The sequence below is a fragment of the Podarcis vaucheri genome, assembly GCF_965113315.1.
Source record: "Podarcis vaucheri genome assembly, chromosome: 3".
Classification (NCBI taxonomy): domain Eukaryota; kingdom Metazoa; phylum Chordata; class Lepidosauria; order Squamata; family Lacertidae; genus Podarcis; species Podarcis vaucheri.
The window spans coordinates 77,213,424-77,240,628 of NC_138761.1; the positions used below are offsets into that span (position 1 = coordinate 77,213,424).

The 27,205-nt window shown below is 42.0% G+C and overlaps 1 protein-coding gene across 4 annotated transcripts in view; it reads right to left on the reverse strand.

Annotated features, from left to right (window-relative positions):
* The window catches only part of GRIK2 (glutamate ionotropic receptor kainate type subunit 2), a 462,985-nt gene that overhangs the window by 169,006 nt on the left and 266,774 nt on the right, over positions 1-27,205 (reverse strand). For all 4 annotated transcript variants that reach the window (XM_082216617.1, XM_082216616.1, XM_082216618.1 and 1 more), the window contains exons 10-11: positions 24,603-24,716; positions 14,885-15,091 (exon numbers count right to left, since the gene is read on the reverse strand). In XM_082216617.1, coding sequence (XP_082072743.1) covers positions 14,885-15,091; positions 24,603-24,716 — 321 coding nt within the window. The remainder of the gene's footprint in view (positions 1-14,884; positions 15,092-24,602; positions 24,717-27,205) is intronic.

Sequence of the window (27,205 nt, forward strand, 5' to 3'; positions counted from 1 at the left end):
TGATAAAAACCATAAAATACATAATAGAAACAAGAACAGAAACAAAAAAATAAACCCTTCCCCCATGCATGTACATAAAAGTTGGTCCAACAGATTGTGTGTTATCTAGTTGTTCAGGCTGACATGAATGATTCAAGCAAGAAATAGTACAGATTTGTTATCTTCTTCTCATCTTTAGCATGTATTGCTTTGTACAGCAGCTTATGCTCTAAATCTACCGTAGCTTAACTGAACATCAGTGCATGAAATAAAAAAAGGAAGTGAAAGTCGTATATTTCAGCAAAATACATTCTAAGTAGTTTTCTCTCCCATTTTACTATGCCATTTTCTGTACAGAAATAAATTGCTGCCTTGCAGTTTTTATTTCTGCTTTACATAAAGACGCAAGCAGACAAATGGGTTTCCACTTGCTGAATGAGATTATCTGGGTTTTGCTGCCAGAATCTTGGTGCAAGAGGGCAGTTTCGCGTTTGAAATATATGACAAAATGTAAACTAATCATTAAGATGTGATTCAGCATAGACAAAATAGAGACAGAAATAAGCCCACCTGCTTCCTGACAAGACTCTGACCTCACTTTATTTGGAGGAAATGTAAAATTATGCCTGTTTTAACACTGCACAAAATTGAGATGCTGAAATAGGACATACCCATTCCACTTAAAAACATTTCAGTGAAAATCCCTCATATGTAAATACATTGAGTATTACTAGAAAGGCAGAGGTTTTTATGTTCTTGTAGAAGACACAAAAATATATGATACTAAGTCACACCAACACATTCCTCTCACATAGGAAAAAGGCTACTGTGAGCTGGCCTAAACACTTCATAGCTCAGTCAGTAGAGCATGACTCTTAAACTTAGAGTCGTGGGTTTGAGCCCCGCGTTTGGCAAAAGATTCCTGCATTGCAGGGAATTTGGGTTAGATGGCCCTTGTTGTTCGTTCCAACTCTACAATTCTATGTGGGAAAATGAAGGCACTTGAGGAAAGTGCGGCCAAAATCATGGAAATGGCTTAAAGATCACACTAGCCTTTATCCACACAACTGTGTGTTACTGTAGCCATACCAGAGCTTGGAAGACTTGGGCAGTCTAAACTTGCTCTGTGTCAGGGATTGACCAGATGCTTAGACGGGACCACACAAGCAGACTGAACTGACGACATGGGAACATGTCTAATCAACCTGCAGCATTGCAATCTGCTTTCAGAATTTCAAAAGTAATCACTCCTCATGCTTACATGCCACTCACTATAATGTATTTATTTTATTTATTTCTACAATTTATATACATCTTCATTATAATTGTCTCTACGCAGTGTTCCAAAAACTCAGTACAATGAAAATCAGTTAAAATTATGCACTTTTATGAAATTATTTTAAAATTCTAATTATTTTCCCATTAGTTTAATTGTCTTCATTAGGGTTGGGGGGGGATCCAAATGGTGCACAGATGTACGCAATGTTGGACCAGTAATGTTGGCATCATATGGCATTATATTTCATTTAGCATTTTTTTCAAATCAGAATTTAAGTCTAATACGACTGAATTTTATATAACATTTTGTCACAGTAATTATATATTACAAGAGAAAGAATAGAATCTTAAAAGGATATGATTATTTCGCACTTCAAGTTAGTAACCAAGGTCAGCACTTTAATAGGATGCTGTCAAGGAAAATTCTGAATAGGAAACTGCAGACAGTTGGTTTTATGGCTATAATAATGCATTGCTTCACTGAAGAGATGCAAGTACTTATTGCATGAGAAACAAGATTAAAGTTGTAGCCACTCACAGCAACTGGATCCTCAACAGCTAATACAGGCAATTGCACAGTGAATTCATTAGTTTGCAGTACTTAACTCTGGTGTGGGGTACAAATCATGCTGTTGTGCAAGGGCTTCCAGTTGTACATGGGAGCCCCACTCTACCCCTTTGCCCATGTGCTGCCCAAAAATCTGCTTCAGAATAGATTTGGGAGAATGGGAGGGGAGGAGAGAGAGAGAGGCGTTCTGTTGTGCAAACAGGTTGACCTCATCAGATCCAACCCATCATTTTCTACCGTATTTTTCGCCCCATAGGATGCACTTTTTCCCCTCCAAAAATGAAGGGGAAATGTGTATGCGTCCTATGGGGTGAATGCAGGCTTTCACTGAAGCCTGGAGAACGAGAGGGGTTGGTGCGCACCGACACCTCTCGCTCTCCAGGCTTTGCGCAACTATCCGCAAGGCGCGGGAGCCCAGCACCGGGCTCCCGTGGCTTGCGGAGAGTTGCCTGTTCTGGGGGCTGGGGTCGGGGGAAGCTTGGGCTTCCCCTGCCCCAGCACTGCGCCTGGGGGGGAAATAAATATTTTTCCCTTTATTTCCCCCCAAAAAAACTAGGTGCGCCTTATGGGACAGTGCGTCCTATAGGGCGAAAAATACGGTAATTGTCATTCATTACCATTGCTGTGATAAACTCAATTCAGACTTTGCACCAAACCATGGCTAGTGCTAAGCAAGGTTAAAAAGAACCTATCCTAGAGGACTGGAGTTTCCAACTCTAAAACAAGCAAACCATAGTTTAGAGCTGTTTGCTTTTGTTTCCCATATGCTCAGTGATAAGCTTTATAAGTTCAACATCCTAGTTTGCTAATCCTTTCCAAACATTGGTATTGATCTAACCGAGACAAAGATCATGCAGTGCTGTGTAGCATAACATGTAAATGCAACCTAGTGTGACATTGCAACTTTTCAGTATATCTTCTCTTTCAGCTGTCCTGGAAATAGTATTACTGAGGGTGAGAGGATAAATGAATTCTCTAATTAAACAAACTGCCAACGCACTGGTACTAGCCAGAAAACGTGTTACAGTGGTACCTCTGGTTACAAATGGAATCTGTTCCAGAGGTCTGTTCATAACCGGAAATCGTTCGTAACACGAGACATGCTTTCGCTAATGGCGCCTCCTGCTGCGTGCACACCTTCCATTTGCATCCTGGGGCAAAGTTTGCAACCAGGAGCGGCTACGTCTGGGTTAGCGGAACTCGTAACCCGGAGTGTGCGCAACCAGAGGCATTCACAACCAAAGGTACCACTGTATTCCTGAGGAGCCCACCATCCCCTTGCATTCAAATTGACCAATTGTTGGTCAGAGAGGACAGTGCTTAGGTGATGAATCAGAGTGTTCAAGCATCAGCTCTCCACCTGGAGGCTAAGAATTGATATATACCCAGTGCCTGAGCCAAAGCCTACCTGCAACTATAACCAATAACATTTTCAAATGTTATGTGGCCCATTTTCAAATCCCAGAACATTGTCTTGTACAGTTTGTTACACCTAACAAGGCCTAGGCCTTTTGTCCCTGGGGTGGGGGGTCACTGCAAGTGAGTCCACAAGTGTTTATACTTTATATGCCACCCAGAGTCTCTGCAACAACTCAGTCAGATGGGCGGGGCACTATTATTATTATTATTATTATTATTAAACAACATATGAATTGAGTATGCAGGAGGTTGGGTATTTGAGAACAGGCACTCTGAACGCACTTTGTCGCTGCACTTTATTACGAACATAGCTTTAATACGTGTGAACGATACTCCTAAGAAAGGTGTGCATCACAAGTTCTTGCAGCATGCATGTACATCCTTACATTGAGACAGGGTCTCAATCAAAAAGACACACACCCAGAGGCATGGCCAGTGGGCGTGACCCCTGCCCCAACTGTAATGCAAAGAAGTCTGAACAAGTCTACACACACCTTTCAGACTTGGCGTTATGCATGGCTGTTCACAATGAATAAGAGCCAAGCCCATTTTAAATTACTTTGACGTGTTCTTCTGCAATTGCACTTACAATGTAACTTTAGGGAGGAACTGTTTTTGCACACTTGAAGAATTTATTCATCAGTTCTCCAAAAATAGCCAAAGAACAACGTGCCAATTTCCTTAATACAATGAGTAAAGCCATGTGGTGGGCACCTTTGCCAGCAGCACGTCGAGCTTTGAAGTTCGGCTTGAAATACAGCTGCAATTTTGGAAATGCCTTGTGAATGACTGGTAATGATCCTAAGAGCTGTACACTTCCCAGTGTTTGGTGATTTAGAGGATAGCTTAAATGTTTATCACAGTTACACTTATTGCAGCTCAGGAGCTCAAATAAATAGTAATGTATGAACAGGGAAGTTTAAAATGTTTGATGTTCTATTATGTTTTTCTATCTGTTACTTTATGCTAATGTGTACCTGGCATTAAAAAATTCTAAGTGTTCATCTATGTACTACAAGATTACTTACGACGGTTGGGTTTGGATGTACATATTTCAAACCTTGTGCCCCCACCCTCTGTCTTCAAGGAGTCCTTCCTTTCTCATTGCACACAATTAACCTAGGATGGTAATAATAATAATAATAATAATAATAATAATAATAATAATAATAATAATATAGTATTTGTACCCTGCCCATCTGGGCAGCTTCCAACAATGTCAGGTAGTTGTTTATCTCTTTGATATCTGATGGGAGGGCGTTCCACAGGGTGGGCACCACTACTGAGAAGGCCCTCTGCCTGGTTCCCCATAGCTTAGCTTCCCACAGTGAGGGAACCGCCAGAAGGCCCTCGGCGCTGGACCTCAGTGTCCGGGTTGAACAATGGGGGTGGAGATGCTCCTTCAGGTATACTGGGCCAAGGTCATTTAGGGCTTTAAAGGTCAACACCAACACTTTGAATTGTGCTCGGAAACATACTGGGAGCCAATGTAGGTCTTTCAGGACCAGTGTTATATGGTCTCGGCAGCCATCCCCAATCACCAGTCTAGCTGCCGCATTCTGGATTAGTTGCAGCTTCCGGGTCACCTTCAAAGGTAGCACCACGTGGAGTAGTCCAAGCAGGAGTTAACTAGAGCATGCACCACTCTGGCGAGACAGTCCACGGGCAGGTAGGGTCTCAGCCTGCATACCAGATGGAGCTGGTAGACAGCTGCCCTGGATACAGAATTAACCTGCGCCTCCATGGACAGCTGTGAGTCCAAAATGACTCCCAGGTTGCACACCTGGTCCTTCAGGGGCGCAGTTACCCCATTCAGGACCAAGGAGTCCTCCACACCAGCCGGCCCCTGTCCCCCAAGAACAGTACTTCTGTCTTGTCAGGATTCAACCTCAATCCATTAGCCGCCATCCATCCTCCAACTGCCTCCAGACACTCACACAGGACCTTCACCACCTTTATTGGTTCTGATTTGAAAGAGAGGTAGAGTTGGGTATCATCAGCATATTGATGGACACCCAGCCCAAACCCCCTGATGATCTCTCCCAGCGGCTTTATGTAGATGTTAAAAAGCATGGGGGAGAGGACGGAACCCTGAGGCACCCCACAAGTGAGGGCCCAGGGATCTAAACACCCACCACCACTTTCTGAACACAGCCCAGGAGGAAGGAGCAGAACCACTGTATAACAGTGCCCCCAGCTCCCAGCTCCTCTAGACGGTCCAGAAGGATGTTATGGTCGATTTTATTAAAGGCCACTGAGAGATCCAGCAGAACTAGGAAACAGCTCTCACCTTTGTCCCTAGCCCGCCGGAGATCATCAACCAGTGCGACCAAGGCAGTTTCAGGCCCATGATGAAGCCTGAATCCCGATTGGAAGGGATCCAAATGGTTCGCATCCTCCAGGCGTGCCTGGAGTTGTTCTGCAACCACCCGCTCAATCACCTTGCCCAAGAATGGAAGATTTGAGACTGGGTGATAGTTAGCCATATTGGCAGCATCTAAAGATGGTTTTTTACGAAGCAGTTTGATAACCGCCTCTTTCAGCGGGTCTGGGAAGGCTCCCTCACAGAGAGAAGCATTCACCACCCTGCAGAGCCCATCGCCCAGCCCTTCACAGCTTGCTTTTATTAGCCAGGATGGGCAAGAATCTGTTGCAAACTGCCCTGTGATCTTCGGATGAAGGGAGGTATATACGTTTAGTAAATAATAATAATAATAATAATAATAATAATAATAATAATAATAATAATGTGAAGGGAGAGGGCCAAATGGTTCCTTGGATAGAACAATAAGGATCATCATTGTGTGGCTCCTCCTCTTTGCACAGCATCTAGTGACTAGATACTGAACTATATTTGGTACTGATGTGTCAACGAGCAAGGTTTGATACATGTCGTGATTACTTTAGGGTCCCTTTGAGAACAGTAAGGAAGCACAAAAGTCAAAGACAAAAATAAAACATATACTTTTCACTAGAGTTACATTGGCGCTGTTTGAAGGAAGTTTAATAGCTGAGTGTTGCAGTAGAAGATGGATTCAGCTTGTCAGAAGCAAAACCAGGGTGATAAGGGCAAAACAAAGAAGTCATGCTTGATGTGCTCATTTGGGTCACAGCTAATAGCATTGGAAATAAAAAGGTCAGAGCGTTTAGTGCAAAGTCTCATGGGTTCAGCAATTAGACCAAACAATGCAGAAGTCACAGTGGTCTCTACTGGCATATAACAAATTTTCACAATAAATTATCTTGTGGATGGCCAAGAGGATAGGGGACAGAAAAGGGATAGCATGCTGTAATCATTTGAAAAAAGAAAATAAAAACAAGAGAATCTAGCAGTTAAGCTGCTGGGGCAAAAGAGAAAGAAAAAGGCTCACTAACCTAGTGTGATATTCAGTGTTAGGCATAGTCTGAGTAGACCCATGGAATAAACACAAGTCCATTGAATTCAGCTGAATTCTGAATGTGACCTGTACACTTTGATATGAAACAATGTTGGTACTAACCAATGTTTATTTGTTAAGCAGTGACCAAGACTGAACAAATAGGGAGGAAATAAATTATGTGCATCTAATATGATTAAATATTGTGAATCCGTATGTATGGCTCCAGAAAGGCTAGCTCTGGAGGTATGCCAAAAAAGCTTAATCAAATGTAATTGATAATGATTAACGGAAATTACTTTAAGTGAAGAGAAATGGTTCAGGCATAAAACAATAATGCTTAATCTACATGCTAAATAAATGTATGCCACAAAATAAAAATGCAGTCTGAACAGATGGTCTTCAAAGGGCTAAAAACATAAATCAGGAAAGAGCTAAATTAGAACATCCCTGTGATGTTTAAAAACAAACAACAAATGAAGAAATAAATAAGAAAATAAAGACACAAAAACAAGCACAAATCTGAGGACGAAGTGAAAACACAATACTGAACAGGACTCTGTAAATGCCTTTAAAAGCTTATCATTTAATAAATTAGAGATTTCAATTATTTCTCTCACTTTGTCCTTCATGTGCCAGGTAACAACTATTCACAGAACTATTTAAATGCCCTTGAAAGAGTTTGTAGAGAGACCTGAACTGAGTTAGACCTGGCTTTCATGTAAGTGGTGGGTTTTTTTTTTTGGGGGGGGGTTGCTTTTTAAAAAAACCATCTAGAAAACTGGCTATCAAAGGAAAGGGTTCTAGAAATATATTCAAAAAATTTTGCTCCCTCCCCCAAATCTACAGTCTGAAGTGGTACAGGCACAGGTATACTATCTCAACAGGTCTTAAGACAAAGCTTTGAATGTCTTATGCAGCCTGAACAGCCCTGTTGCATCTATTTTTCCACTTTTAGGAACATGTGTGGTTCGAGACCTTCCACTTGACTACTTACTCGTGTCTAATCATATTCTGATCTATTCCAAGCCTCAGGGAAGGAGGTAGCTTACAATATGATGGTCACACCCATCATATCCACACCACACATTTAAATCACATTTATAGCTCTGTAAGAGTTATGCCTGTTTTATTGTTGTAACCTGTCCTGGGATCTTGTGGTGAACGGCAGGTAAGAAATATAAATAAATAAATGTCTAGAGCAGGCAAACATTCACTCATTCAATGGGTCACCACCATCAATTCTGTTTTTAATTTGGGTACTGGTTTAGCTTCTTAGTCCCTACTAGAGCTTCCAGGCACTATCCCTGTCTATTGTTGTCACTATCATTGTAATAGCGACAACAGCCTATTCCATGTCTATCCCTGTCTATGTTGCCACTATCATTGTAATATTCCAGACAGCTGGATGATTGGTCCCTGCAGTAGTTTAGAATAGTGCAAAGTAGCCACCCTGTTTTCCAGTTCCTCCAAGCATCTAAGAGGGTTGCTGACAAAGCCATGAGAATCAACATGATCACATCTTCCATTTCTGTCTTAGGGTCATGTAACCTCAGGCAGAAATGGAAATCAGCCTTATCTATGAATGCCTGGAGTTGGTTGGCCATCACACACTTAAACTTAATCATATAGACCCAAAATGGCAAGCTCCTTCTTTTTAAGGTACTAAGGTGCTTTCTATCAAAGGAATTACTCAAGGTACTGAGGATTACGACATAAGGATTAACAAAAGTCCCTGCATACATAACTGAAAATGGATGGAGTATTAGGAATTTTGTCTGTTTACCTAAACTGCAACTTATTTAATAGAAGTTGGTCTGAGAACAAAATGTATGATGTGTCATGATCAGTGCATTTTGCCTCTGATCTGAGCACAGATGTATTTGTCAAATGTCCAAATGTTTACTTCAATGAACCAGCTTGAATATAACATCCTGAGAGAACACCTCATTACCGCTCTACCAGAGAGAGTGTACAGTCAGCAATGTAACGCTTGACACATTGCCCAGCATATGTGTGACAATGCTCAGGGGCTTCACAAGACCTGCAGGTGTGACAGAGTCAAGGCAACACATGTTGTGCTTGGACGAGATGACAGGCTATTGGAAAAAGCCAGAGAAGCTTTTCAAATTAATCATAGGAGCACCCTAGGAAGCAAGCAACCTATATAAATAGTACTCATTTACCAAAAACCAAATAGGAGTCCAGTTTGGGTGAGGGAAGTATTCCAAACCACGTGATTTTTCTTGAGAAGTTTTAAAAGCAGCCTTTGTGTGGGATAACCAGCCTCATATAACCAACATGCTTAAGTCTAATTAATGCATGAAGGGGTTAATTCCATAGAGTAAGCTGTCCTGCCAGGCTTAGCTAGGTCACTCTTCCTCACCTTGGTTCCTCACCATCGTTCAGCCCGGACACTGAGGTCCAGTACCGAGGGCCTTCTGGCGGTTCCCTCACTGCGAGAAGTGAGGTTACAGGGAACCAGGCAGAGGGCCTTCTCGGTAGTGGCGCCTGCCCTGTGGAACGCCCTCCCAGCAGATGTCAAAGCAATAAACAACTATTTTACTTTTAAATGTCATCTGAAGGCAGCCCTCTTTAGGGAAGTTTTTAATGTTTGATGCTGTACAGTTTTTAATATTCAGTTGGAAGCCGCCCAGAGTGGATGAGGAAACCCAGCCAGATGGGCGGGGTATAAATAATAATAAATTATTATTATTATTATTATTATTATTATTATTATTATTATTATTATGAGGGACTAGGTCAGGGGTCTGCAACCTGCGGCTCCGGAGCCACATGCGGCTCTTTTACACCTTTGCCGCGGCTCCGGGGCGGATACTAGCGAGGGGAGGCTGCGCATTGTGCGTCCCGACACTCCCCACTGTGGTGGGCGCTGTACTGGCTGTGATGTTGCATGGGGGCGGTGTGTGCGTTAGTCACGCACCGTCCCAATGTCACCTTCCCGCCCGCTGTCAGATCGGAGGGCAGCGGCGCGCATGCTTTAAATGTCGCAATGGTTTTGCGGCTCCCAGGTTGTTGTTTTTCCTTCGGAAACGGGTCCAAGTGGCTCTTTTTGTCTTAAAGGTTGCAGACCCCTGGACTAGGTAATCACACTTTTGTTCCTTCAGTCGACCTGAGAAGCTGAGTGTGTAAAGAGACTTGATTTGGTTGCTCCAAACTCAAGTGGTCTTTTTCCATGGTAAGGGAAAAGGGGAACTTTGGAAAAAAAATAGAAAGGCATATTTTGAAGACCTAACAGCTTATATTTCCACACTTTATTTTGCCGCATATTTTGTGTTTTTAAATCTCTGCTGGGGTTCTCCCACTGAAGAATACTTGCCCCAAACCTGGGTCTTGGCATCTAGGGAATTCTCTTTTTTACCACTTTGTAACTTTTGATTTAAATTTCTCTAAATATTTGTGCAAACACACGTTTTCTCCAGGTTTGTCCAAATGCAGTGCTCTCTTATTATGAAAAGCCTCAATAAAACTTTAAAAACAAAACAAATGCAGTGATACTCTTGGGCAAAGATTTCCATCTTAAAAACAAAACATAGTATTGTTTTATTCCCTTTACAAAACACCTAACCTAGCTATTTTGCAAGATTCTACACTGAAAAGAGGGGACCCTGTCAAACAGCAGAGTCTGTTCTTTTTAATGAGGAATGAAGTGCAATAGCTAGTCTGTTCAAAAGGAATGCAAAACAACAATTTGGGAATGGAAACAACATTCCTACTGCAGGAATCCTATTTTGTTTTCACATATAAGCATTCTGAAGACGAGATGCAAGACAGAAATTCAGCAAGACAGAAATAAATGGAAAGGCTTTGCACCTTCCCATTTCTAAAACACAACCCTAAAACTCAACATACAGTGGCAGGTGTGTGGGTGCGTGTTGTCCTGTGATAGCAACTGTTCACATGTCTAACAAGTTAAGTATGCAGATTACACACAATAGGAAAATACATAACCATAAACACTAGTTTAAAAAAATAAATAATTCAGGTAAACCTCCTTATCTGGTAGCACGCCCCACTCTCTTTATTTAAAAGGATTATTCCTGGACTATATATTACAATTCTTAAGAGTTTGTTTAATTGAAGAATGAGAAAATGTGTCTGTATACACACACACTTTGGAATGTCATAGGGAAGCAAAAGGGGCGAATAAAAAATGAAAACTGGAATGGAGACAAATAGAAACAGATTGCTTGCTAGCTAGGCACAGAGGCTCAGAAGGCTATACTGATGACCATCTTCATTAATCAATCCCTTGACTTAAAGCAACCACTTCAGGGCTAGATATAAATCAATTGGATTACTTGTGTAAGTGCTCACCAATGTGAGAAATTGGTTGCACAGTCTAGCCCTTCAGCTGAGTTGTATATATCTTTTAACTAAAGAGAGGCTCCTTTAAGGCGACCTATATTTCCTTGTCTCCTGGTTGTGTGAAAGAGAGGAAAATAAACCTTGTGCATGGGAGCAAGACAGAAAGAAGGACAACAGGTGTATACAATGTGGTCCTGCCCAGCAGGGCTGCCTTTCCTTAGAAATAGACTCCTGGCCCTTCAGGTAAAGTCAAACACGAACAGCTTTATTTCAGTACAGTGGACAGGGAGCCCTGCTTAATCCTCAGCCTCCACGCCCACACTGCCACCCTGCTCCCACTCTCCTCTACAGGACGTTCCCTCTTCAGGTACTTCCCCTTGACTCGGGAAATATTTACACATATAATAGACTACGAAGTCCTCAAGTTCCCCTTCCCCCGCAAAATGTGACTAAACTAAGGGTCATCAGTTTTGATTATTTCAGTCTATTTTCAGGAGGGAAAAGAATGGTAAGATACACTAGGTCAGCATAATCTGAACAGGAATAGTGGGACTCTGCTATGGAAGACGATGCAACAGGTACAGGAAAGATACAAGAAATATAGGCTCATGCCATACAATGGAATATAATTCGGGCCTCAGCACTTTGGGGCCATAATCCAAAAGAATATGATGGTAACACTCTCTCTCTCCCTCTCCCTGTGTGTATATATATATATATATATATATGCAGGTTTTGGTGTCTTCGGGTGTCTTCCCGTGTAAGAGTCGGGGTGTCTGGGCGACGTTTCGACGAGGTCTCACTCGTCATCTTCAGGCTGGTGAAGCCGAAAGCACCAGCCTGAAGATGACGAGTGAGACCTCGTCGAAACGTCGCCCAGACACCCCGACTCTTACACGGGAAGACACCCGAAGACACCAAAACCTGCATTCCTGTACCCGTGAAAATCTACGAAAGCATATATATATATATATATATATATATATATATATATATATATACAGAGAGAGAGAGAGAGAGACTACTTTCTTTAACAGTAACTGCATGACAAGAAGGCACTTTTGAAACTTGCAAGGAATTCTAAAAGCAATCTGCAATATAACATGTTGTTACTGCTTAAACTGGGCAGGGTGAGAGATCCTTAATGGGTGGGTGTACACATTCATTTAAGGGGACACCTCAATGAGCTTTCATGGATTTATGCAGAAATGGACTATGTCTGAAGCTCTCAAAATGGGGAATCTATTCTGGAAGATTGCCCCTTTTAGCAAAACCCAGAGAAACAAATCACTAGCAACACTTGAGCTAGAGAGAATGGGGACACAATATTGTAAATTACCGTATTTTTCGCCCTATAGGATGCACTTTTTCCCATCCAAAAATGAAGGGGAAATCTGGGTGCATCCTATGGGGCGAATGCAGGCTTTTGCTGAAGCTTGGAGAGCGAGAGGGGTCGGTGGGCACCGACCCCTCTCGCCCTCCAGGCTTCAGGAAGACATCCGCAGCCTAGGCAGCCCTGTTGGAGTTCCCGCAGGGCTTTCTAGGCTGCGGATAGCTGCCTGCTTCCCGGAGTGCCGGGCACGCTGAAAGCAGAGCGCCCCGGTGCTTCGGGCAGGCATCTGCAGCATGGGGAGCCCTGTGGGAGTTCCCGCAGGGCTCCCTACGCTGCGGATAGCAGCCTGCCGCCCGGCGCATAGGGTGCCCTGAAGCAGAGCGCCCCAAGCACCGGACAGACATCCGCAGACATACGGTATGTTCTAATTCCTCAGGGCCATCAATGCAGTTTATTAATGCTAAATATTATTTTAATTTTTTCTAATATATAATCTGTGGTTTTGAATGTAACTGCTTGACCCTATTTAGGATATTAAGGTACATATATTTGCCAGGGGAGCTTCTTATGGGAGCCACATAACTGCTAGGCTTCTTCCTTGGTTTCAGTTTCAGTATTTGGTGATGAGGGACATCAATAATGTTTAATATTTAAGGAAGGACAAGGCAACCTGAAGCATAAGGAGGAGGTCTCAAACTCCATTACACAGAGAGAGTCTGGAAGATATGCAAACCCTTAAACTAGGGTTCTGAGACCTGAGGTCCTCTAGGTGTTGTTGGACTACAACTTCCCTAAACCCCAGCCAGTATGGTCAGGGGTCAGAAATTATGGGAACTCGAGAACATATGAAGGGCCTCAGGTTCCACATCCTTGCCTTAAGTATATAGTTGACTGCCCTACCCCAATAATAAACTGCTTTTACTCAAGGTAAAAAAAAAAAAAAGGTAAGGAACCCCTGGACGGTTAAGTCCAGTCAAAGGTGACTATGGGGTTGCAGCACTCATCTCGTTTTCAGGCTGAGGGAGCCAGTGTTTGTCCACAAACAGCTTTCCAGGTCATGTGGCCAGCATGACTAAACTGCTTCTGGCACAACTGGACACCATGACGAGTGCCAGAGAGCATGGAAATGCCATTTATCTTCCCGCCGCAGTAGTACCTATTTATCTACTTGCACTGGAGTGCTTTCAAACTGCTAGGTTGGCAGGAGCTGGGACAGAGCAACGGGAACTCACCCCATTGCAGGGATTTGAACTGCTGACCTTCCGATTGGCAAGCCCAAGAGGCTCATTGGTTTAGACCACAGCACCACCCGAGTTACTCAAGGTTCTCCATTCTTACCAATTAAGAAGTACAGTCATGAATGACAGAACAGTCTCCCTTTCTTGTTGTGTTAAATGGCAGCAAGCCTCAGAATACTTGCTTTATTACAAGTGGCTTTGATCAGATGTCTTGCTATTGAGCGGTTTGCCAAAATAAATGCAAATTTGACAAAACACAAAGAAGCCAGAGACAATTGCATAATTTTCAAAGAGACTAAACTCCATTTCCAGGAGACCAAATTCAATTGGCACCACCTACTGAGAGAGTATGTTTTAAAAGCTATAAAATGAAGGGATGCCTGACTTAGTCAATTATAAACAATTGCCTGTAATGATATCTGTTTTGACTCACATTGAATTACCCTGCTGTTTTAGCATGCATTGATATTTCTGCCTTGCTGTCTAAGACTTCCTAGCTGATGCTTTAAACGGACAAGACAGGGCTCTTCTCAGTATATGCTAATGGAAGATAATACTACATATTTTAAAGGTTATATATGGATTCCTTTGAGATGTAAAATCAAGTCTGGTATCACAATGAGGGTTTTGATTGTTCCTGAGCTTCCATCTACAGGTTCACTGTGTATACCATATGCGTTCATGCACTTTACCACCAGAGCGACTTAAATGTAGTATGAAATGTAAAAGATTTTTTCCAGCATTTATTATCCCACTCTTCTTACAAACAATGATTCTCAGCACACCTTGCAGAAAAATAAAATAACCCCTCCCCCCCCCAAAAAAATAGGAACATAGCAGGGAAAAATACCACATAAGACAGACTTTAAACTGTGAGATCTAAAAGACCTGGGGAAATTAAAAGGGCTTTACCTAGTACCAAAAAGTTATCAGATTTGGAATGTATGTGTCAGAAAGAAGATGTCTAATGCAGTTTTCTTTGTGGTGTGTGTGTGTTTAATTTGGATCAAACATGCACAACTCCCATTCTACACACACACACACACACACACACGAAGTAGCGAATTCCAGAATAGTATTTTCCAAATATTCTTCCATTAATATACTTTACTTTATTTCCAATTAATCATTCTTACTCTTGATGGAAGAGGAGGTTAGAGAGAGAGGGGATAAGTCTGCTACCTTTGTCTAATTTATCTGAAATTGCAAATAATATTCACTAAACAACTCAATGGCAATTGGATACTAGTAAATATCAACTTTTTATTTGGGGTGAGCTTCCACAAGTCTCCTGACAAGCTCTACTGAGATAAAATGAAAATGTGGTCATTTGTGATGATAAAACTTTTAAGTAGCAACTTACATGATCAATCAGTTCACGAACCATTCCATTCCACTGTCCGCTGGCATCATCCCGGGCTCCGTATTTTCCATCTTCCACCAGCCTTATCTCATAGGTAAATCCAAGGAAAGTTGATAGTTCCCTGAGGAGGTCAATGCAATATCCCTCAAACCTATCATTCCCATACAAAGGTTTATCAGACTTCTTGAACATCACATATGGCTCTTCCTGGAAAAAAATGAATGTAGAGAGGAAGGGAGACCCTTCAGTCACTGCAGTTCAGAAAAAATGAATTGCAAATACATTTTAAAGATACAATTCTAAATCTGGAAAGATTGATTTGATCATGTTATACGGATACTATCACTGAATACACACAATAATTCATTTTTAAAGTAAGTAGATATAGCTATAGTAGTTTCAGCTAAAATGTATTTCTTTCATCAATTAATTATTGACACCAGTTGTACAGTTTGGCAATGAGCACTGGTGGAGGAAGAGGAGTGCGGGGGGAGCGCACCACCCCTGGCAGTGCGATCCTGGTGGGGTGCCATCGTGGCTGCTCTCTCATCCACGCTGGGAGCGCCACACCCCCAAAACACGTGCCACGCCCCTGTGGGCGGCACGCCAGCCCCCGCCCCCACCTGATCTCTGCCCCCCAGTGCCAAAGCATGAAGCTCCACCACTGGCAATCAGCATTAACTGGTTCAAGATGAGAACATATTAACAATATGATTACTCTGAAATTGAGTGATGTTGTTGTTATTCAAAACCCCATAATTGGAAAAAATGCACGCCAGTGGATTCCTATGTGGTATAAATATCACTGCAGGAGCCAATGGGTCAATTCTGCAAAAAATTGCCATTATCCATAAGTTCCATTCTACAGGAACTTAGCCATGTGACTAGCTGAGTCTAGTTTGCTGGATAATGCTCAATACATTTTAATCTGTATTTACCATGGCAAAAGCCATTGCTCAGTGGTAGAGCACATGTTTGGGGGAAGGGCCATAGCTCAATGTTAGACCCCTTCTTTGCATGCATAAAGTTTCAGGTTCAATCTATGGTTAATCTTGGTGGAGCTGGAACGACTTCTCTATGAAACTCTGGAGAGCCGCTACCAGTTGGTGTAGACAACTCTATGTTATATGGACACTGACATGACTTGGTATAAGACAGTTTCCTAGGTACCTATATTCTATTACAACAGAGCCTAGAATCATTCTTAAAGCTGTGAATGCCAGTGCTTTTTCAAATTATTTCAGAATACTGAGAAAACCTTCAGTTCTCCCACTGTCTTTCATGCACACAATTTTCTGCTCTGCACCATCAGTTTACGCTTCATCATTATATGAAGAAAGAAGCCTATGGACAAATTAAACTGAGGATCACACGCAACCCAGTATTTTAATCTCTTTGAATTTCCAGGAGAAGCTTATGATGCATTTGCAGCTCTCCAGAGAAATGTTTAGTCCATTAAGTAATGCATGAAATGGCAAACACATCCAACAATTGGCAGATCATTAGTAATTTGTTTCATAAGCACTGAGAATGTAAAACAAATACAGGATTTCTGCTGATTTTCCAGGACTGTTTTCAATAAATACAGTGTTCCGAGGCAATGAAGAATATAATCCAAATGAGTACTCAGTTGGTCAGCAATAACTTTTAATGGGACAACCACTTTAAGAAGAGGAAGTCCAACGCATCCAATAAATATCTTATAAAAAAAAAAGGAAGTCCAACGCATCCATCCTGTCCCACACAGATTTTATACTTTTATTTGAATTCGGAGAAGCTCTGCAAACATTTCTGTCAATCTGCTGTTCTCTCGACAATCAGATGTCTTCAACACACACCCAGTTCTAGTCTAGAAGTATACCTATAGTAAAGAGGGCTCTCCCCTGTGTCTCTGTGCAGAAAAACCATGTGAAAATTAAGTAACAGGGCTGCTAGCTTTCCAGCCCAGTTGAGAACATTTCTCTTCCTTGAAGAGCAGTCCAAGCATACTCACAGCTGTTCTCTTAAGGCCACACCATAGAGCACATTCCTATCCTGCCAGGAAAGGGGTGTGGCTACCACTTTGAGCAGCTTCCTTTTTCAAATTAATATTCAATAAGAGAGAACCACAGTAGGCAGATAGTGTGAGCATATTTCTATAACATCTATTTTTTACTTAATCATTTGTATTTATATGAATGTGAAAGGGAGATTGGGAGGAGAAATGGTGAGTTGCTTCTGTGTGCTGCTACTTTCAGTACTTGTGTTTGATTGGAAATGTAGGGTTTGTGTGTGCCTTTTAGATGTGAAAGAAGTGAGGATGTTTTGCATTCCTGTTCTTAAGAAGTGTGTGTTTGTTTGGCTACAGTGGAAACAGGATGCTGGACTAAATGAGCCTTTGGCATGATCCAGCAGAGTCTAGGGTTGCCATATTTCAAAAAATATAGCAACCCCCCCATATTGTTGAGCCTTTTTTTAGACAAACCCCAAAGTTGTCCGGGGAAATCCAGACGTATGGCAGCCCTAGCAGAATCTTCTACTGTGATGATTATTAAAACACAAGCAGAAGTTCCTTATAGGGAAGGCAGGGTCACTATTGAACGCTGATGCCATTTATTTCTGCAGCTTATAGTTCTTAATCATATATCTTCTACTCAAGTCTGTGAGAGTAAGCTGTGGTTTGCAAGGAGGTGGTGCTAACAGTTAACCCCCCCCCCCAAAAGCTTCATAATACTTTGAATAGAATATTGCCTGCACAGTTTTTCTTCCTCAATAAGTCAATTGGCAAGAATCTCCTTGTCAGTTTATACCTTTAAAAACAAGCATACCAGACAATCTGGAGATTTAACTTTAAATTCCTCCTCTGACACTGGCTCATTTTGTGGGGTTGGGTACATTACCCTGGTATCCTTTCAATCAAAGGGGTATTGAACTAGCCATAGCTAAAAGCAGAAATGAAAAAATACTCAAGTAGCAGGTTAGATGCAAAGGAAATATATTACGTCGTAACAAATTTGTTTTTATAAATAATTTTTGTTGATTTTTCCATTTTACATATCAAAACAACTGAACATGCTACTACATAAAGTAGGGCAGTGTAGAGGATGGTTCAGATGAGAACTCAACTGTGCAGGGCTTCTATGTAATACAGTGGTACCTCGGGTTAAGTACTTAATTCGTTCCGGAGGTCCGTTCTTAACCAGAAACTGTTCTTAACCTGAAGCACCACTTTAGCTAATGGAGCCTCCCGCTGCCGCCGCGCCGCCGGAGCACGATTTCTGTTCTCATCCTGAAGCAAAGTTCTTAACCCGAGGTACTATTTCTGGGTTAGCAGAGTCTGTAACCTGAAGCGTATGTGTCAGAGTTGCTCCCCGATCCTAGCTCACAGAGGATCACGCTAGCCAGCGATCATTAAGTAAAAGTCTTTATTGAGTTACAGTTCCCATTCTCAAGCTGCTGCGTGCAACTCTACGTCTTATGGTTAGATCGGCGAAGCTCCGTCTGAGTCTCCGCCCCTTGTGCACCAACTTAATATCCTAGCCCTGCTCCACCTTTTCCGCCTGACTGTTCTCCTCTGGGTCCCTCTGCCCCCCGGGGTCTCCTCCCTCCGGGACTCCTCCGACGCCGACCCCCCGGACCCTTCTGTCTCCTTGCGCCGGGCTTTAGGACCTGGCTCCCTCTCCGGGCTGCCTACTGCGTCACTTTCCTGTGCATTTGAACTTGGCGCGCGCGCCCAACCTTCCACTTTCCGTCTGACCGTTTCTTCGCTCCCTGATGGAGGTGTGGCCACTCCTGACTCGTGCCCTCCCTCCTGTTGTGAGCTGCCAGCGCTTGATCCCTGGCGCCCTTCCTCTTCCCTGCTCTCTGGCGGTGACGCTGGTCCCGATCTCCAACTGCTCCCCTCTGAGTCCCCTCTGGCCCTTTCCTCCTGGGGTGTCCCCCTAGGCTCCCCCCTTGCCCTGGCCACTGGTGCTCCTTTCTGTGAATCTTCTGATTCACTGGAAAGACTCGGAGATCTCGGGTCGTCGTCATCACTCATCTTTTCTTCTGCCTCCTCCCCCTCGCTCTCTGTTTCCTCCCTTGCCCTTGCCTCTGCTCCTGAACCCCTGACAGTATGTCACTTGAAGCGTGTGTAATCCAAGGTACCACTGTACAGGATCATGGGTTGCACTCTGCCTGCACATCCCACCTAGGCAAGCTTCTCCCAGCAGACAGCCACACATTGGGTTTTGCTGAAGACCCACTTGCAAAGCCCAATATTTATAGGCCTGAGTATCCTGATTGTGACCTAGATTCAGTACAACCAGCAGCAGGCTGGCCTAACCAGGAGGTCCAGGTTACATGTTTCACACTCACCCAGCCGCTGCTCTTTATCACAGAGCCCACTTTGCAAACAGCTCAAGATCCAAACGGCAACTATTGTTGTAACTTAGCTAACTTAGCTAATTCCTTTCTTTTCCTGCTTGCCTTGCCAGAATGATAAACCCCACTGGCTATAAATCTCATGGAGTTATGCTCTTTTGCATAAATATAAGCCATGAAGCAAGCAAGCAAACAGACAAAAAGTGAAGAATTCACTGGGAGCAAAATCCCTACTCCGACGCAAAGATTTCAAGAGTCTTGAAAAATGGCCTATAGCCCAATACAATATAAAACATGGTGCTCTAAGGCAAATATGAGATGTGTGGAGAGCCGGTAATATACCAAGCCAGGAATGCTTCATACACAAACACCCTCCAGTACTTCAGAAAAGATAAATTATTTAGAACTCCTAGTCATGTCAGCTCATATTGACTTTGTCTCCCAGTGGAGTTGCACAGAGACCAGAAGCAATCCCAGATCAGATCACTCGCAAGTGTTATGTCTGACCACATTTCTTTGAAAAAGTCGTTAGAGTCACAGAACCTACTTCAGAATAACTTCCAAAGCATTCATTCATATTAAAAGCTGACAATGCTCCAAGCAACCAACTCTATCTATTTATAGGTTACCTCAACGTTTAAACCCTGAAGATGTTTTAATCCTATAGAATTAATCGTGCTGCATGTGTGAAAAGTTGACTCCACTAAGATCAAAGCACACAAGACTTGACCAACTTAACATTCTGTAAAAAGTTTTATTTATCATTTCATCATTTCAACTTTTTTTTTAAAAAAGTGAACTCTAAACAGAATTTGTTCTCTGCTATTGTCAGTCACATTACTCTTGATCAATGGCATGCCACACTAGCGTGATTCCTTATGGCCTACTTCTTGTTTACATTATAGTTTTAATACAGCCAAAGGTTCTCTGGTTTCTTCAAATTAATATAGTAGCATCTCTAATCCAAACAGATTGAATTTTATGCATACTGAAGGTAGGAGATCTATAAATAGATACACAGATACAAACACACACGTTTCCCATAGATACTTTTAAGTTGGTGTTTATCTTCACTAATTACATTTCCTTTTCTCTGCCTGCCTCTGCACTGTGTTGTGCAGAGCTTCCCATGTTCCTATGTCACACCATTAGTCCATCTAACCCAGTGCTGTCTACACACTGGCCATCAGTGGCTCTTCGGGTTTTCAGAAAGGGTCTCTCCCAGCCCTACCTGGAGTGGCTGGGAATTCAACCTGGAACCTGCTTGTGAAGCAGATGATCACATTTAGGGTTTACTTTACTTTAGGCTTTCTTTTTAATGTGATAATCAAATTGATTATTAGTATCTAGTAAGTATGGAATTTCTAAAGAAACCATATATAGTGGTACCTCGGGTTACATACACTTCAGGTTACATGCGCATCTGGTTACATACTCCGCTAACCCAGAAATAGTACCTCAGGTTAAAAACTTTGCTTCAGGATGAGAACAGAAATCGTGCTCTGGCAGCATGGCAGCAGCAGGAGGCCCCACTAGCTAAAGTGGTGCTTCAGGTTAAGAACGGACATCCGGAACGAATTAAGTACTTAACCCAAGGTACCACTGTATTTTCTTATTGCAGACATTCTGCAGTGTTTTTATTCCATTTTAAGTGTGGAAATGTGGTACTGTTAAAAAAGAAAAAAACAAAGATGGTCATATTTGAAGCACAATTATAGCCATGTTTGTTCAGAACTTACCCTTATGTTAGCCATGGATATCCGGATTACAATCTTAGAGAAAGAAATCTACCGCTCACTATGGCTTTGAGAATTTAAAAGAGCTGCCATATCTAATTAACATTTATGTCAGATATGAAGAGTACACAAAGGGCTTTTATATTTAGCAGTTTGGACTTCAGAAAGATAGAGACCTAAAGTTGTCCAAAAACTCATACAGTCAGTCAAAACAATTTAATGTCTTACTCTGACATGCTGCTAGCCACTTGACAAGAGTCTCAGGCCAGGGGCAGACTTAAAGCAAGATGAACTGCTCATACACACTTAGTCTCTCATTGCCATGGGTCTAATTAAACAACTGTGGCTACAATTAGCAGGTTAAGCACTTTTAAGTCCCACTGATTTCAGTGTGACAGATTTGTGCTCATGTTTACTGAAATCAAAACAACTTAAAAGTGTTTTTCTGGGGTTAAGCTGTGCTTCTTCTTCTTCTTCTTTTTCTTCTTCTTCTTCTTCTTCTTCTTCTTCTTCTTCTTCTTCTTAAAATGAAATCCATTTAGAAGCAGTAACATGAACAGTCTCACCAAGTATGGCTAACACTGTGTGTGGATATTGGCGCCTGAAGGCTAGGACAAATTAGAAAGGACTGAGATGTGTGCACTATAAAAACAATGTGCAATATGAAACACAAACCAAATAAAATGGAAAGGTCAAATAATCTGGGTACATTTAGATTTCAGTTGAAGACAGATTTTGGTTGATAACTAGGAGAAACTGCTTAATGGTTAAAAAAAAATATCTTATGGGATCTTAAATATGAAAAAATCTACTGCAGCACACATTTTCATGGGCTCTAATTCACTTTATGAAAGTGAAATGACACAATAAGTCATTCAAAGCTTGACCAGAGGTTTAGGTGCTCCTTGGTCGCCTTGATGCAACCTTTCTCAACCTTGGGTTCCTAGATATTGTTGGACTACAACTCCCATTATCCCTAATTGTTTGGCCCTTCTCACTAGGGACTATTGATAAGAGGGCTCTGGTGTATTGGGGTTGACCCTTCCTGGTATAGAACTCGTTCTTTTTCTATTGTTGATGTTACCACAGCAGTGCTGTCTAGGGTTGGTTTGGATGACATCAAGGCATTGAGGTGATAGAGGTCTGAGGCTTATATGTGTAGTGGAGGGGAAGCCTGATTCTTTATGTGGTTGGTTGTTTTTTGCTCTGTTTTTAGAGCTGCATAGAGGATGTGTGGATGCTTGGAGGTGTTACTTTGTTAATACAGTCAGAGGACATCGAGATCAAGACATGGCATCCAGTTGAGGTTCTCCCAGTATGCTACTAATCCATGTTTCTGAAGGGGAACTCCATTTGTGCAGTCGATCACTGTGGTAAGCTTGCTGTCTGTGCTGATCAGCTGACTGGCACATAAAGCAAGACTGCTTTGGGCAGGGATCGGCTATACAATGGAGTTTCTGACCAGGAACTCTGTAGTGCAGCAAATGCCAGTGGGGCTTGCTGTCACAGCCTATCAAATGAGCTGTGCTGACAGAAAGGCTCCCTTGCCAAAGAACAATCAAGAGCAATTTAAGGCTCTTGATTGTTCCTTGGCAGTCACATTTCTACCACTTACCATACTTTAGATCACGTTTGAAACCAGATGTGCTGTAGTTGGGCATGGAAAATGGCCTCATGCGACACAGTAGGACCCATGCTGCAGGCTGAGGTGTCCTCATTAGTCCTGCAGGCTGAGGTAAATGATGTAAGGTAAAGGTAAAGGGAACCCTGACAGTTAAGTCCAGTCGTGGACAACTCTGGGGTTGCGGCGCTCATCTCGCTTTCCGGGACGAGGAAGCCGGCGTTTGTCCACAGACAGCTTCCGGGTCATGTGGCCAGCATGACTAATCTGCTTCTGGTGAACCAGAGCAGCACACGGAAATGCCATTTACCTTCCCGCCGGAGCGGTACCTATTTATCTACTTGCACTTTGATGTGCTTTTGAACTGCTAGGTTGGCAGGAGCAGGGACCGAGCAATGGGAGCTAACCCCATCGCGGGGATTCGAACTGGCGACCTTCTGATCGGCAAGCCCTAGGCTCAGTGGTTTAGACCACAGCAATGCAGCATCTAGCAAGGAGCACTACCGATGGTCTTCATTCGCATGCATCTGGAATGCCAGCTGCATGATGTTCCATATGATCCTTGACTTCTCCAGTTGGCAGGCTGCATTTATAGCATGCTGCTCTTCAAGGGTTATATTTTTGTTTGAGAGCACCCCTGTGAAACGGGCTAAAGCAGAAACAGCAGAAATAAAAATAATAACCCTTACAATCCTCTGTACCCTTTTGGTTACTTTGCAATGGGTCTTGTGGTGTCTGAAAAGAATCTAACTAGAAAAGTGGTGAGTATTAGCTGAAACACATTTGATTTGAGGTTCCCCAACCCCCAACCCAGTTATCCTAGAGAGCTTTATTCTGGTCGGTCAGAATACAGAACTGAGCTCCTCTGCCAATGCTTTTCTAAATTAGAAAGCACTGTAGAATGAAAAATGAAGGGGTGTTCCATTTTTCGCTGCTCAGCAAAGATGATAGAAGTGAAGCTATTAGTAGTTAAGCAACAATTGAAAGCCATGATTCAGAGCCAGAAGAATGCCATCACGTGCACACAGTTTTTTCCTTCACTGTCATCATATGAGCCTCCACCCTGCCAAAACTCTTTAGCAAACAACAACAAAATGCAAAGAACTTTGCACAGAGCTAACTTCCTCAGACGCTTCATGGTTTATGATGCTGAAGAGCCTTTTGTGGTTCTCTCTTTATCTGCCAAAGTGGGCTGGACTCTGTCTTATGCTCCTACTGTAGTTTTCTTTTTTAAGGATTGTGCTGGAAAAGCTAATCTGGCAAAGTATTGAGATGCAAAAGACTTGTCTAAGATATTTCATGCTGATAATTAAATCTTCTGTTCTCAAATAGACATATTGCATTACTTTATCCCTGCCCTGAGGGCAATTAAAAGTATCAGGACTAAGAAGCTTTACTGATACAAGCTTATTATTATTATTATTATTATTATTATTATTATTATTATTATTTGCTTAAAATGAGAGCTAAAATGGGGGGAAGGGAGTTCAGCATTCTTCTTTTTCTTAAGAGAGTAATGGGCATTTTCCCCACAATGGAAAAGAGCACATATGGGGGGGGGGGAATTAATCATACAGGTTATGTAGGATGATGCTGAAAAGTCTCACTATTGCTTTTGGAAAGAATATCCTGGTGATGAATTGATTTTAAGTTCAGTCTAAACCATGCATTGTCACACACACACACACACACACACACACACACACACACACACACACTATGTATATTACTTTCTCCAAACCGACAATGGTAGCTTTTGCCTAAACTTTAAAATGTTAAGGAACCATAAGATCGCTAAATGATTAGTCAGCTGAGATCATAGCACTTAAAATGAATTGCCATTATCATAAAAACCCCATAACTAAATTAACATTTCAGATCATTCATTATACAGTAATTGCTAAATAAATGTAAAAGACATTTGCATACTGGTCATTGCTTTGTAAGTAATATGCCTTTTCTTCACAGTTTTAATGTTCAGCTGAATTTCAAAAAAACAATTGCACATATGATTACTTACCAAGATGGTGGTTACAGTTAGGGAACGATTAGATAAGGAATCAGTAATGTTTGCTGGTTTTCCTTTCTGGTTCTCAGTCATGTTAAGTCCACTTGCAGGATCCCAAGTTCCAATCTATAAAACAGCATGTGCACTTATATGAGTTCTTTTCAGGCCACTAGGACAGAACAATATAAGATAAAAAAGAAATCTGCTAACACTTATAATTCACCTCTGGTCCAATATCTGTTACCATTTGTGAAAAAGCAGCTTGCTTAAAATAATATTCACTGTGCTTCGAAATGTGTCTCACAAAGCAAAAAATGGTGTTCAGAGTACTGAGTGCTTAATTTTCCACCTAAACATCTATCCTCCAAGAAAAGTACACATCTGCAGACTGATAGCTCACTGAACGTATATTTACAATGCACCTGCTTTCCTCTGCTTTAAATGGATCCGTCCTTTTCTCTTCCAATACTATGGAATTTCCATCGTTATATAGCAAATACATGTTGCATTCTACAAGCATGGTTAACATTTTCAGAGGTCAGTGGAAACATCATGGCCATTACCCAAATTCAAGGAAGTTTTTTCAAGTAGGAACTCCAATACCTCTCTGTCATGTTACAACGATAGATTGTTCCAAGCATAGATAGATTCCTGGCTGCCACATCTGATACACACCAGGAATTAACTAGATAACAAGTTAAAAGAAATTGCTAGGTAAAGGTAAAGGGACTCCTGACCATTAGGTCCAGTCGTGACCGACTCTGGGGTTGCGCGCTCATCTCGTTCTATAGGCCGAGGGAGCCGGCGTTTGTCTGCAGACAGCTTCTGGGTCATGTGGCCAGCATGACTAAGCAGCTTATGGCGAACCACAGCAGCACACGGAAACACTGTTTACCTTCCCGCCGGAGCAGTACCTATTTATCTACTTGCACTTTGACGTGCTTTCAAACTGCTAGGTTGGCAGGAGCTGGGACTGAACAACGGGAGCCCACCCCGTCGCGGGGATTCAAACCGCTGGCCTTCTGATCAGCAAGTCCTAGGCTCTGTGGTTTAACCCACAGTGCCACCCGCGTCCCTAAAAGAAATTGCTAGCTTTTAGTATTTTAACTAGTGAAAATTTTCAACTGTCAGTCTTTAATTTTTGAAATCTGGCTTCCGCAGGGTTTTCTGATACAGCTCGCCTCTAGAACTCTGCACGGAGCAACAATAATTGTTTGTTGATGCTCTAGGACAGCCTTTGCTAACCTGGAGTGCTCCAGATGTTGGGAATCAAATTCCCATTACCCCTGCCCATTGGCAATGCTAGCTGGAGCTGATCAAAGTTGTTATCCAACAACATCTGGCCAGCACCAGATTGGAGAGGGGTGCTTTAGGACTTCTTGTTTGAGGGACAGAGAGCAGCATGTCTTCCTATGAAACATTGTCACTTAAGACCTACAATTCCCTGCAGAGTTTCTTAGTTCATTTTTGGCATTGACAGGGCAGCCAAGCTGGCTGCAGGAAAGGGAACAAGCACAAAGAGAGAAAGACACTGATCCCAGTAAGAGTGGCAGTCATATATGCTGATAAAAAATGTACAGGCCCCAGAAGATTAAGTTAGAGTAAATAAGATATCCTTAATGTAAACAGTTATAAGCCTATCAAGGGATTTATGCCATTGGGATTTTGTGATAAAAATTATTTCCAAATTCTGGACATTTTGAAAGTAGTGCTATGTTTCCTGATCTAACACAGGTTTGGCAAATCATTATTCTGAAAACTGTATGGCAAATTTAACTGTTTTTAAGCAAAGCAGGGCAAGGTCTCAGTAAACAAGAGTACAGTACCTTTGTGGGTTTATGGTAAACTTGCCCATTGCAATTGAAAATGAAAATTCAGCAAGATTTATAAATTTTCACAAATCAACTTCCTTTATAACTAGTTATTCTCTTTTTAATTTGTAACTGAAAATGGAAATGTTTAACTTTTCACTTAACTTCAGCAGGGTGAACAAGTGAGCAGAGCTAGCATACTCATTCCTGCTGTTTATTATACACTGTTACAGAATGCTAGGAGAGGGCTACTGTTGGTAATAAATAAATGAAATACTAATGGTTTCAAAGTAGTATAATTAAAATATGTTTCCTTTGTGTGCTGAATTTTATTTGCTTAGTCCCATAAGGTCTGAGGATTTTTTTAAAAAAACAGAAATCACTTATTTTAATTAACTAGTATCCATTAGTATTCTTTATTTGCCTTTTAAAAATGGTTTAAGAAGTATTTTCAGAAGAGCACATACATGTGCTTGGCAGGTGTGCTACTGAGCAAATTATCTCTTGATGTTACAGGAGAGGTGTGAGCGGAGCTCCAGGATATTATGCCATGGATCCTAATTCACCGCTATTGTTAACCAGTGAGGCAGCATAATAATGTTCCACTAAAAGCTATTTCTCCATGAATGAAAGTTTAAGTGTAAGATTAACCTTGGCATCAAATCTGCTGCAGTCAATTTGCTCGGCACAAATGTTTTAATTCTAAAGCTGCTTTAAAAAAACTGAATAGGTTTGATAATATGTGCTCAACTGGAAGCTAGAAAACAAGTCCCTCTAGCCAAAACATGTGCTGCAATCAAACCC